We start from the raw sequence: 14,304 nt of genomic DNA on the forward strand, positions 1-14,304 counted from the left end.
GGAAAAAGATTTTTATATTAAAACCAGAGCACCAGTGGTTTCAATCTCATACAATCGTAATGTTGTTCACTGTAGTGTAATGGTATTCTCATTTCACATCAACAGAAGTGAAGGGCAAATTGGATCCAGCAATGAGGAAATAAGATCATGAAAAAGTTAAGTAACATTAATGTGGTTCATTTTTAATTTTATTAACCAGTGATTTTATCCAGCGTGTGCCCAGTGAGTAAGAGGCTTCAATGTAACGTGCAGGTGAAATATCTTGGCAAGATCTTTCATTGTTCTAAATGTGCGTAGACCCAGGAAAGAGAGTTAAAATTAACACTATGCGGTCTTAATCCTACAACCCTTTGGCAATTCTTAGAAGTTACAAAGTAAGTTAGTCGTAAAAAGGGTGTATCTTACTGGTCATTTGCTCCTTCTGTAATATCTGTTCAGGCATTTCAAGACTGTTTCTGTGAGGGTGTGAAAGTAAACTTGTTAAATTTAAGAAGTATATAGGCATATTTTTAGCAGATTTTTTCTGGCTTGCTGAGTTCAGTATTTGTTGGACTGTCTGCATGCCCACAGAGATCTAAAGTAATTCTATATAGTGCATCTCACAGTTTCAGGCACAGCTGTATTTTAGTATGAAAGGCAAATGGCTGAATTAACAAAATGCTAGATTATGCCATCATTACTTATGGTGAAAAGTATTTAACTCCTCGTGTAGATTTAAATGTATTAACTGAAGACTCTCTAAGAGCGATGTATTACACAGATCAAGGTCCCAGAACCTGAACATGGTATTTATCTTGATTCTTTTTTTCTTATGAAGAACCACAAAATCAGTTCTGATTTGTTTCTTTAAAGGAGCAGCTGCATGTATTGTTGTAATTCTTTTGAAACGATAAACAGAAAAAATCACCTAGAAAAGGAATTGTTCCTTGTGTCAACAGACTGCTGAATCGATTCTTGTCATTCTACTTATCTCGTCTGATGATCTTTGGAAGGGATGTGTGAATGGACTGAAATACAAAATTCAGCAAATAGTTGGGTCAACCATTCTTTTCTTTCCCTTTCAGTAATTAGGTAGCCACTTTTTCTGTCTTTTCTACTTCATTGGATATGCATTCAGTATCTTTGCTTTCCTAACAGTAGCAGTCTGAATGCTTCCTGCTCTGCTTTCCTGCAGAAATGGATTTGTTGCCCAGTCAGTTCACTGCTTTTTCAGAACGTAGTTTAAGGTCTTGCAGTGCACCAGAAAGCAAACTTGAATTCTTTTCTTATTTCTGGTTTTTCTTTTGCTGCTGAAAGGGCAGACTTGCAGACACAGGGCCTTTTGGCTACAAAAATAATCAGCTCTCTTCATTAGGAGGTTAATTTGACACTCACTCACTGCGCAGTGTACATAGCCTGGTGATAACTTGAATATCTTCCAACAACTGAAGTTCTACAGATCACCTGACATAATGTTTCTTCCCATAGCTTTCTCTCTGAAGCTGCAATATAAACTTATTCTGTACTTGGAAAAAAAGGTGTGCTCTCCTGTGCTGCAATTGCCTTGCGATTGTTTGCTGAAATAAATATATGATGAGAGAAAACTCATACAAAATAAAACAACGTTCTACACTGCAGAGATGTTTCCGTGTATATGAGGTACCACCATTTTATGTCAGTTCACAAAGAAATTCTCTTTTTCATCAGAGTTACTTTAGATAACAAATCCTAACAGGCATTTATCTAGTTTGTCTGAATAAATCATAGACAAAGCACTGTCTTCAATGTAGTGAAGAAACACAAATAGCTCTTCATTCTTGCCAGTTTTATAGTAGCAGTCTATATTTCTGCCACCCGTAGTTCTACTTAGAACTTAGAAAGTACTAAAAACTTTCAAGCCAGTAAATAAAATAAAGCCAAACTCATGAAGAGGAAGCAAATTTCAGATATATTCAGATATGTGTTTTCTTCATTGATATTACCAGGAAAAAAAACAACTTTGCTTGGCAATACGGCAGTTTTAAGTGATGTCCTTATAATTTTCTAGTATTCCAGAGGCTACTCAGAAGAAATTAAGGCTGTGATTTTCATCTGATTAAGTGAAATTGAAGTTGGTAATTGATTTTAAAAGAAGGTCAGTTCTCAGTAGAAGGTCATCTCACAATCATCAGCAGCATGAGATTGCAGCACACATCTAGGTTTTCAAAACATTTCAGCATCAGGGTATCTAATAATTGTATGTTTTCAATTTTCAATGTGTGTGGCTTTCTGTCTCTTTTTTTGTAGGTGTAAACAACTGCTAACTATACGTATATATTTATGAAGTCAGATAGGTACAACTTATGGTTTGTCTCGAAGATCAGGTTTGTTTTCCTTTATACTTCATTTTTGAAATCTAAACTGACTATTGAAAATGTTTAACTTGCACTGCTTAGGTGTCAATCTCAAAAATGTTTTCAGTTTGTTTATTTCCCATACATATAACAGAAGGAGCGCCCCTGCTTGTGTCTGCTGTGCTTGATCCCTTGCACTCATATCTCTGATCACTCTTGGTGTATTTTGACTGTCCGTGTTAAAGTATCTTCCTCTCTAGGAGTTTCTAATGAAATTAAGTATCTAATTAATTGCACTTTTGTTCCAAGTAAAACTTGGTAGGATTGGATTCCAGTTCTTAGTTTAGTCTGTGCCCGCTTCTTACAGCTTCTAATATTAAGGGTAATTTATCATCATAATCGTTTCCATTATTACTTACTACTGTTCACAATAATGCTTTAATAGTTCTGTTCATGTGCTCTTGTTCTGATGATTGAGAGTGATACAGACTGAGTAGCTTTTGTTTAATCCCCGATGCTTTAAGCATAGTTGTAATCACTTCCTCCATGAAATGATGACCTTTATCTGGGTCAGGGATGTTTCAGGATTCCCACAGAAGCAAAAGGCTTCTTGAAACTGATCTTTTTTTTTTTTTTTCCCTTGCTCCCTGCTGCTATATCTTGTTTTACAGAAAAGGCTTCAAACCATTTTGAGAAAGAATCAGTCATTTCAAAAGAATTGAGTATTCATTACCCCAGCCTCTTTTGGGGAGCTAATGTGTATAACCTATTTGTAACCACATCCACAGTCTGCCAATCCGCTGCTGTAGTAAAAAGGTCTGACTAGACTTTGGTCTTGTCCTTCCTCTGTGTATCTCAGACAATTTTTGATCCATTTCCTAACACCTGTTTCTGTACCTTACAGCATTGCTGCTTCCTTAACTCTAAGAGTAATTTCCTGATTTTCACGTAATGTGTTTCGCAATTCTTTCTCCATTTACCTTCTTGATCTGTTTGTTTCTGCTGTGCTCTGGTAACTGTCCTAATGTCACTTCCTAATGTTGCAGGTCTTCTGCTGCTTTAGCTGCTTAGTCGACTTTTTCACCCCATTCTGCTCTAGAGCCTTATTCTTTTCAGCCTTTAGATGCCTAATTGAGAACTGACCCCCATCACAATTCCCCTGCTTATAAATCTTCTTTGCATCAATCCTTAAGCAAAATTACCTCTGTCACCCCTCCTTTTAGCTTCTCCTAACCCAGTCAAACATCCAGTGTCATATTCCCTTCACACAATAACCTGAAGCAGGTAAAATCACAGCCAGCCTTTTGTTGCCTTTAAACCTTAGGGATTATTGTTGTCTGCTGGGCTGACCTGCTCGGAGTGGTTGTTTTATGTTGTCCCATTCAGGTTCAAGGCATGCATGCCCTCAGCACCATTGCCATCAATATTCATTGAACTTCCATCAGTGAGCCAAAGGTAATTTGTGCTGTAATTTTGTACTGAAATCCTTCAAAATCTTCCTTCAGTCCTGTTCATAGTTGGTGTTGTAAATGACTGGGCATTGACCTTCTGCTCCCATATTGATTATAGCACACTTTAAAGAGATCAGGTTACTGAAGATTTCTGAGGTTAATCTCTGGTTTGTTAATATTAATGCCTATAGAGCAACAGAAATATTGGATGCTCTGTGCTTCCTGTCAGTGATTGTGGGAGAGTATACTTCGGAGGACACATCTATTTGGATCACGATAGGGGCAGCACATGGTTTTTGTATTGTCCAGGCAGCTGCTAAGCATTCCCAAACATAGGCTGAATAATGCCTATTTCCATGATATTGCCTATTTCTATGATATTTCTATGTATTCATAGATTACTGGGACTGGCTTGTTCTTTGGACCTGTTACAGCAAAACTGCTACCAGTGCTACGGGTGCAGCAGCTGAACAGACATGAGAAGGATGTATTGAATTTGGCATGCACGGAACTGAATTAGGAAGAGCAAAATGCGTGCCGCACAAGTTCCCTGCAGGTGCATCCTCCAGCAATTTATGTACCAAAGTTTTTCAACAATATTTGCCACAAATCCTTACTCCAGATACTTTTTTCAGCCAAAACAACTGTGTGAACTGAAGGCACCACTCCAACATTGTCTGCAGCTGCAAACTTGTTGCAGCAGATTTTGAAAAAAGAGTAAGAGGATGAGCCTTGTTAAAACTTTCCTGATAGCATAAAGTCATTTAATGGATTACTTTGATCATTCTTTCTTAATTGCATATGTTGCATGAGTGGGATACTCTTTCAACTATTTCTCAAATACAATTTGAATGTGCCTTCTTCACATGTCCCGTGTTCTGTTCCCACAGAATGGGGAAAGTGGAAAGGTTGCAGATCTTGACCCTCTTCTTTTTATCAGTCTGTTCTTTTCTCTGTCCTCATACTTCCAGCGTAAACAACCAGTATCTCCTGGCATCATGCGTCTGACGGTTCAGTAGGCTGTAGTCTCAGCTGTCAGTTAAAGTGCTTAGAAAAGATGAAGTAGAAGAGATTCACTTGTTAAAGGTATTAATTCTTGAAAGCTGAAGTCTCTGGATAAGCTGCACCAACAAAATAACAAGTCTTTCTTCTGATCCTGCTCCAGATCCAGCTACAACGGATTTGGGATGTCAGACTTAATCTCAACTACAGTAGGAGACACATCAAAGTTATACTTCTCTAGGCAAATACATTCATAACATTAAAGTCTCTCTTAAGAAGTCAGTATTAGGCACTTATACTTAATACTTATTTTTAATTGGTATTAATTTGTCTTGTCATCCATTGTGGTGCTTTAGCCTTCAGGCTCCTGTAGACTAAAATGTGGCAATGTTTTTTCTGAACTTGGAAGCATGAAAAACATTAGTCCTACCTGGATTCCTGCATCTGAATACCACATAATCGGTATTTTACAAGGGGGTGGACTTGATTAGGATATTGCTTTTGATACACAATTCTTGTCTGTACAAGCAAATAATTTACTCATTGAAATATAACTTTGCATATTGCTAATGGAGACATATTCTAAAGGAGGAGTTGGAGGATGACAGCTCTGATATTTTGTTAGTATCTATTGATTCAATTCCTTCCCAAATCCCATAAGAATATTGAAAATTTAGAACAATTATTCTAAAATCTTGGGGATTGCTTTCAAGCTTTGTTAACTGGGCGCTCATGCAGATGAGTTTAACTTATTTTGCTTTGGTAATGCAGTGCACAAAACAGAAAAGGGTAAGAATAAAAAATAAAACCCACAAAATTTATTTATTTTTTTTAATCCCCCAACCTGGAGCATGGGGAGGGAGTTTGAGAGGGAAGGGAAATACATGTAGGGTATATAGCTTAAAAGGGATATTGTAAAGGGGTAAATATGCTTTATACTGTGCCAAGGCCACCCATGCTTGCTCTTCATTAGTGGCCAAACCAACAGAGGACAAGCTGTGATGTGGATTTTTTTTTAATATTATTTTTAATGTGGACTGATGAGGAGTAACATGTGGCAGGGTTTTGAACATATCCTTTGATCATGTTGTTCATTCTCTGCCACGTTCTGTCATAGCAGATGAAGTGGGCTACCAGCTCTGAAAATGGGGACATGGTTTTCTCTTTCTTTTCTTTCTTCTCTTGAATGTCCAGAGGGATTAAACATTTGAGTTCCTTGTGCGAGTGGGTGAGTGTTATACAGGTTGCATGGACTTTTAAAGCAAAGATAGAACCATGCTTGAACAGCTTTTTGTTTTGTTTTGTTTCAATTTATTATTTTGATTTTAGGATTTGTCTGTTAACGCACAAGTGCTCTACATCAGATCACTGCAAGTTAGCTCACTGATATAGCTATCAGATAGTACAGCTCTGAGCTCCCTAGCTTAATAAAAACTATACTCCAACATTCGATAGATTTCTTCTATCTTCTATACAAAATCAGCACTTAGAATAACAAAATAAATGTCCTCCAACCAGCCAGTCCTAGCCAATATTTTCTGACTCTTCTTTGCAGTATAATTTATAGAGCGTAGTTTGAAACTCAAGGAGATGGAACTTGCTGCAAAAATTGTGACTATCAAAATACATGGTGAAGATAAAGCTCACAAATAGCAATGGGTTTTAAGAAATGGGAATTTTTCTCAAGAGACCTGGGTGAGCTCATTCTTTCATCTTTTTCTTTTTTTTCTTTTTTTTTTTTTTTTTTTGATTTTGCAAGTAAATGGTGTAGCGTACATGTCAGAAATGATTTTGTCATGCCGAGTTTTTATCCTGAAGATATTAGATTTAATATTTATGTCCTGCGACCATTCAAGCAAGGAACAGAGAGATTTTCTGAGGACAAATACAAGATAGCAGCATATATAATTTTGTTTTTCCTTAGAGCTTTTTGTTGTATTATATATGATGGCCAGATCAGTCCTGCAGTCAGTGAGCTTCCATGTATGCATGGGACAATAGGCCTGAGTATGATATGAAGGACAACCAAAAGGACTTTGAAGCTACAATAAGGTTGTAAAGGTGAGTTTAGAGTACTTTGCTCTTGCTGTGGGGTTTTGCTCAGTTGCATTTTCTGACAGTGCAGGTAAAATGTTTAAAAATAAAACTGAAGAAGGATATTCCAGTGTATGTGTATGCACTGATTTTTTATTTTTATTTTGGAAGCTTTTATTATTTTTTCAGCTGACTGATCTACTAGAGGAAAGACAATCATCACATGTAGAGCTGTAAATGTGGGAAAACTGATACACTTGGCATTAATATTGTGCTCATCCAACATGAAATACAAAGTCTGGTGACAAAGTTAGATTCTGGTTTGAGACCTTTTTCTTTGGTAAGACTGAGCTCAGTTTCCTAGTTGAAAAGTGTTTTGATGAATATAGTTGTCAAATACTCTACCAGCGTAAAAATTGCTAGGCATTGAGTAGCTAAAGAGCTGCATATGGTTTCAGAGGAGTTTCAAGTGATTTTTAATACAAGCATTTGAAAGAAAAGTCGATGATGTTGGTCAACTACACGAATTAGCACAACAGAGTTGTGGGTTTTTACTAAGACAAGACAGAAGGAAACGAAATGAGAAAATCCTAAATAGAATCATAGAATCATAGAATATCCTGAGTTGGAAGGGACCCTTAAGGATCATCAAGTCCAACTCTTGACACCGCACAGGTCTACCCAAAAGTTCAGACCATGTGCCTAAGTTCACAGTCCAATCTCTTCTTAAATTCAGACAGGCTCGGTGCAGTGACCACTTCCCTGGGGAGCCTGTTCCAGTGTGCAACCACCCTCTCTGTGAAGAACCCCCTCCTGACGTCCAGCCTAAATTTCCCCTGCCTCAGCTTAACCCCGTTCCCGCGGGTCCTGTCACTAGTGTTAATGGAGAAAAGGTCTCCTGCCTCTTGACAACCCCTTACGAGGAAGTTGTAGACTGCGATGAGGTCTCCCCTCAGCCTCCTCTTCTCCAGGCTGAACAGGCCCAGTGACCTCAGCCGTTCCTCGTACGTCTTCCCCTCCAGGCCTTTCACCATCTTCGTAGCCCTCCTCTGGACACTTTCCAACAGTTTCATGTCCTTTTTATACTGTGGTGCCCAGAACTGCACACAGTACTCGAGGTGAGGCCGCACCAGCGCAGAGTAGAGCGGGACAATCACCTCCCTTGACCTACTAGCGATGCCGTGCTTGATGCACCCCAGGACACGATTGGCCCTCCTGGCTGCCAGGGCACCCTGCTGGCTCATATTCAACTTGCTGTCTACCACGACCCCCAGATCCCTCTCTTCTAGGCTGCTCTCCAGCGTCTCATCGCCCAGTCTGTACATGCAGCCAGGGTTTCCCCGTCCCAGGTGCAGGACCCGGCACTTGCTCTTATTGAACTTCATGCGGTTGGTGATCGCCCAGCTCTCCAACCTATCCAGATCCCTCTGCAAGGCCTTTCCGCCCTCATTCGAGTCCACAACTCCTCCAAGTTTGGTGTCATCAGCAAACTTGCTCAAAATACCCTCTATTCCTACATCCAGATCGTTTATAAAAATATTGAAAAGTACCGGCCCTAAAATGGAGCCTTGAGGGACCCCACTGGTGACCGCCCGCCAGCCTGACACAGCCCCATTTACCATAACCCTTAAATAGTTCATTAGAATTACCATATTACCAGTTATTATTATTATTATTATTACCATATTACCAGTTATTTACCATAACCCATAAATAGTTCATTAGAATTAGGAAATTCACTTAAGCTATACACCAACACCAAGAAAACTATGGTAGAGGTAACTATATGATTATTCTAGTGCCAGGGTAAATGGTACAGAGCTAACCATAGAAATTCTTTATCTTTAAAAGACAACAAAATCCAAAAAGCAAACAAACTTTAAGCATTAGACATCTTATTAAATATAATTGTTCTTGGTGGCTTTCTGAGGTGGGAAGGAACTTAAAGTAATATAACTAAATCAGTAAAGAATGGAATGATCAAAGAAAATAGTTTTGATGGCTGGAAGGGCAAGACAAAGTTAACCCATAAGTAATACAGAACAAAGCTTTTTTTTTTGTCTGTAGTCCAGGAGCTTATTATATTTTCTTAATATCCAGGTGTGTTTTTTTGTACTCTTTTTTTTCTTAATCCATATTTTACTTTTCCAGTGAATTTCCTAAAGTGAATTTTACCCTGCTATCTCACAGACTTTCAAGTGTTGATTTTGCTGGTGGTCTGCAACTTCTGGCAAAACCCAGTGTCACCAGAAGTTCTTTTCCCATAAATAAGTACATTTATATATTTGTATGAATCAAAAAGGTTATCCTGTATTAAGAACTGCTGAATCTGCAGCTGTTGCAATGCTTAGCCAAGAACTCTAAGACAGCAAAGTACTGTGGAAATTTGCTTTTGGAATAAAGAAAAAAGCCTGGAAAGGGTACTGTGCTTCTGTAAGGGTGAGGGAATGACTTGGGCATCTTACTCACTACTTCCTCAGTTCATGCAGGGCATTTACATGATGCTTGAAATTGTATTCACATGTTTTGTTAGAGGACCACATGTTGTAAGGAAGCATGAGCTTTGTAAGAACTAGAATAGAAATGGACAAAGTGGACGTGCCTTTAAACTTAGGGTATATTCACAAGCTCTGGCAAAATCTATTTCATTAAAATGTAACTCTAATATTGTACTTAATGCTTTTCATGTAAGCTTAAAAATGTCATAGGAACAATTCTTATAGATCCTCTTCCATGCTTCTTTTGTCACATCATTACACCCACAGAGGCACTTTAAAGTAAGATTATTTCTGTTGACGTTATGATTTGACAAAAGGTGTAAGGAAGATGATCTAAATCTGTTTCTACAGAAAAAGGGAAAAAAATAAATCATGAAATTTCTGGTATGACTTGCATCCCCAAGGTTGCTCTGAATTTTTATGGTTTATGATGTTCCTGCTTGTTAATATCCCAAATGTAATTTATGTGATTTTGCTAAAGCTTTTCCCAGAAGAATGGCACAGTTATTGCAGAATTGTGCTGGAGACGCCTTCTCATTCCAGGGAAGTCTCTTAGGGCAGGTCTCATCCTCCTTGTGCTCAGATGTGGTCTGGTCAAACCATGACAGGACAGAGACTGTGACCTGCTTGTATCCAACCTATGAACATCCTGAAGCAGCATCGCGAAAGCAAATATTACAGAAAGCTACCACATATCCCTTGTTTTTTCTGAGAGAACTACAAAACAGAAATAACTTTTTTTTTTTTTTTTTTTTTTTTTTTTTTAAATAAAACCAGATGCTGCTAGATGTAAGTAAAAGGAAATGAGTCTGCTTGTTATGCATATGATTTTGCTCATAATGTGATGCGATGCAAAAGCTTTAACAAATACTGAAAAGCATCACGTGAAGGTAATGAGAACTCAAGCAGATTTTGGAGATGCATTGGTTTCCTTTTTCTTTCTTTGATGGTGTGCTAATGTGTTGGTGGGAGACCTGTTTTCCCTTTTCCTGTTTTACTGAGTTGGTTTTGCTAGCAGACAGAGAGAAACAACTCAATTAAAAATCCCCTAAATCTGTTAAAATGTAGGGGAAAAGCAATCAAATCTCCCCTTCCCATAAAGTTTAGATAGCACTGGTCGTGGGAAGGGACAGGCAGGATTTATATAGACAGCTGATGTGTACCTCGTGTAAATTCTTGAAAGCTTTCTTGTGTCTCTGTAAAAGTTAGCCGTTCCATTTTAAAGCTATTTTTGTAAGCATCAAAACTCAAAGAAAGAGTCTTTAGTCAAAATCGGGACTTTTATAGAAGAATAAAAGTTCTGTCAAAATAATTAATAAAGAAATAAATACAAGTAGTGATTAAAAGTAGGAACATATACTGATCTGATCAGTTGGTCAGTCTCCAATCTAGAAAATTATTATTTAAACACTGAATATTTTAAATTTAGTTTAATGCTAGTTCTGTCTGACTATTGTAATGTTATGTGCCTGCTTTGGATGTCTATGCAGCCATCTAATATATCAGTCAGCTCCCAGCTGGAGTCAGCAACAAAACTCCCATTGGCTTAATTTGGATTATTGGCTCCATATATAATCTCAAACACAGCTGAAGAGATAATGATTCAGAGAGTTGTGAAGCTTTTGCTGTTAGAAAAGAAACAATTCCCTTGACATTTCGCACTGATGAGCTAACCACAGCAAAAAGAATAAAATAAGTAAACTTCAAGCAACCTTTCTATATTTTATTTCTAAAATAGCTGTTTCTGAAATTAAATACTTCTAATGTTTTTGTTATCTGCAGATTTTGGTGCTCCTTCACCAGAAAGCTGATTTCTTGTTTGTTTAGATTTTTAAGTGTAGGTGCTTTTTTACAGTAAGCTTTGCAAAACCAGTTCTTTAGAATGAGATTTAAAGCATAGGATCATAGAATAATTTACGTTGGAAGGGACCTCTGCAAATCATTTCATCCACCTGCCTGCTCGAAGTAGATGTTGCTACATCAGGCTGTTCAGGGATGAGTATGAATCAAATTTTGAATACCTCCAGGGATGGAAATTGCACAACCTGTCTAGGTCTGGATGGCTGCTGCTAACTCACTATGCTTCCCTCCACCAAATGCTGGCAGATAATGCTCTTGCTTTTGGTAAAAGTCAAACTTATTAATTTCTGTTTCATACAGCTTTTTTCACAGCCTTGTTTGGGTGCCTGTACTGTCTTTTGCCACACTGTCCTTTACAAGATCCTCTGTTAAGGATGAGCAAGCTGTGCAAATTCATCTGTACAACCTCAAATGGAAGTTGAAATAAAAATATCCTAGACTTAGTACTGTATATATTGTCACAAGAAGAAAATATGCCTACGTTTTAGCACTCTGGTTCTGTCCTTCTGCTACTGTGTCATACACTTTTTTTTTCCTTTAAGAAATAAACATTTCAAACTTTTTTTTCTTTGCAGAGCCAGTATTGTGCAGAAGCGCATCATTTATTTTCAAGATGAGGGCTCTCTCACCAAAAAAATTTGTGAACAAGGTAAGGTTACTTCCTTGTCATGTTCTGCTGTTTTCTCCTAACTCATTATATCCAATTAAAAATTTGAGGCCTTCAACGGTTTCATCTAGGTTCAAATTTAGGATCTCTTATTCAACAGTGTTCTTCCTTACTCTGCAAATGTTTCTCATATATACCCTTCCTTGTTTTCACCTAAATGTGACACTTGCACCTTTTTACCTGGTGTGAAACCTGTTTGCCCCCAGAGCATGTAGTTTAATGAATCCCAGACTATTTCATTCTTTCCTAAACCTAAGCATAGGGGAGGTATTTAAAATTCACACGAGGAAGAGAAGACAAGTTTAGTTGTCCTTTGTGGTAATTTTTGTTTCTGCATGTGCAAATTCCTCTTCCCCAGAAAGTCATGCAAGTGAAGTTAGTCCAGTTAATCTCAGTCTCCTGGTTCTTCTACGGCATGCTGTAATTATTTTCATTCTGGTCTCTTCAGAACGAGGGCTGTCAAGACTATGCTTGCATATATGGAGGTGGGAAATCTATGAAGTAGATTAGGCCTAAACTAAGGGAAATTATTTATATACATTCTTCAGGGACTTTATAGAATCCTTCACCTATTCTTAAATACACAACCTGCTAAAAAAAAAGATATGGGGAAGGTGGACTGCTACACTCCGTAATCTGGTGGTGGATGGACTGCTTTTGTTACTCTGGCAGTAAATGTATGCATGCTGCATATAGGAATATATGCATATATTAGGAGTATATATCTGCCTTTAAATTGATTTTCCATCTTAGGAGCAGGGTGTGTTGTTCGTATCTATGTATCAACAACTGACCACTCCCTTAGTATCAGCATGCACATCTTCTTTTGATTTAAATTCCAGATCACATAGCATAACTCTTTCCAGGAGAAACTTCCCAAATTTCCTTGAAAAGTAGTAATGTTGTGCAGAAGTGCAGGGATGATTGTTATGGGGGTGATTCTTCTCCCTGCAAGTTTGGAATTGTTTTTCTTTAGTTTGAGCTATGCTGAGGAAAAAAAAAAATGCTTCTTTTGAGTTACTACCACACTGTCCTTCATTTTTACTAAACTGAGTGTGTGTCAGGGAAGTATTTGATTGCATTTAATGAATGTGAAATCCCCGACTGTAGCCAAGAAACTTGTATGTCATAGTTTTGTACCATTTCAACTATGGAAAGGTGTAAGCTAGACTTTTTAAAAATAATATCAGAATCACAGAATTTCTAGGTCGGAAGAGACCTCAAGATCATCGAGTCCAACCTCTGACCTAAAAAATATTACACATTCAGTGTCAAATATGAAGTAAAAAGCCACCAAAATAAACAACAACAGTGAATTTGATTAATATTCCTGAAAAGAAAGCAGAAAAAAAGTAGAACTATTAAATAAAGAATAGGGAATTAAGTTTAAAGCATATTTATTTCTAGAAGCCAAGTTATGTCAAAATTCTACTTTTTAACTTTTGCCATATTTTTGAATAACAGCTTCACGTTTGAAGAATTTTAGTTGTCTATGACCAGTTCTGATACTGGAAGGTGTGTTTGGCCATTGCTAGCTACTCAGTCTATTTGAAGTATTAAACTCTCTATTTAAAATATTAAAGACAGCCAGAAAACTTTGGCTTTCTTCTTCAAAACCACTTTTGTTCTAGTCTAGATACGACGTCAGATAAGGAGAAAGCTATTGGCAATTTTGTAGATACCTGTACTGAGCTGTGTCCTGAAGTCACTGAATGAGGGAAAGTACAGAAACACATAGTCTTACTAATGAAAGTTTTATGTTGCAGATACAGGTAAAACTGTAATACAGTCCCACTGTTTGTCCTTTCAGAGTAGGCCGGAGCAGGTGATTCCTTTCTATTGGAAAGAAACATCTGAAACTCATATTCGCAGATCATGAGAAAGACCTCATTTCATTCACACAAGAGGCAATTTGGTCAAGTCCTTAAACTCTTTTTACACATAGTAGTATGTATTAAACATTATTAAACAGTATGTATTAAACAACATTAAAAACAACAAATGAAAGTAGGTTTAGCTCAAATTTTTTTATTGGAGTATTTATTGTGGCAACTTTGCTGTCATCTGTTGATAATGAGTTGTAACGCTTCTCAATAGGTAATTTTATTTTCCTTTTTCAGACTCAGCCTCAGAAGGTGTGACTGACAAACCAATTTTAGATTGTTGTGCCTGTGGAACTGCCAAATACAGGCTAACATTTTATGGAAATTGGTCAGAAAAAACACATCCCAAAGATTTTCCACGTGAGTATGTCTTTTACTAATGTTGTCCTACATACACAGGGATAGTGTAGAGAGTTGGAGCTTGTTACAGAGTTATTTTTTTACATATCAGTAGTGTAAATTACGACGTTTATGCAGTGCTGCCAACACTCAGTATTAAAAATCCATGGATCCTTCTGAAAGTGCTATACATTACAAATAAATTCTAGAGATTTGCTTCATGTTTTGAACTGAGATGTATTTTAGATTGGGTTTTTA

At 37.4% G+C, this 14,304-nt stretch overlaps 1 protein-coding gene across 1 annotated transcript in view; it reads left to right on the forward strand.

Annotated features, from left to right (window-relative positions):
- The window catches only part of SPON1 (spondin 1), a 179,325-nt gene that overhangs the window by 46,175 nt on the left and 118,846 nt on the right, over positions 1–14,304 (forward strand). Inside the window, exons 4-5 of the mRNA XM_032187876.1 lie at positions 11,733–11,806; positions 13,945–14,067. Of these exons, the coding sequence (XP_032043767.1) occupies positions 11,733–11,806; positions 13,945–14,067 (197 nt within the window). The remainder of the gene's footprint in view (positions 1–11,732; positions 11,807–13,944; positions 14,068–14,304) is intronic.

Source organism: Aythya fuligula, chromosome 5 (assembly GCF_009819795.1).
Source record: "Aythya fuligula isolate bAytFul2 chromosome 5, bAytFul2.pri, whole genome shotgun sequence".
In the NCBI taxonomy this organism is placed as follows: Eukaryota; Metazoa; Chordata; class Aves; order Anseriformes; family Anatidae; genus Aythya; species Aythya fuligula.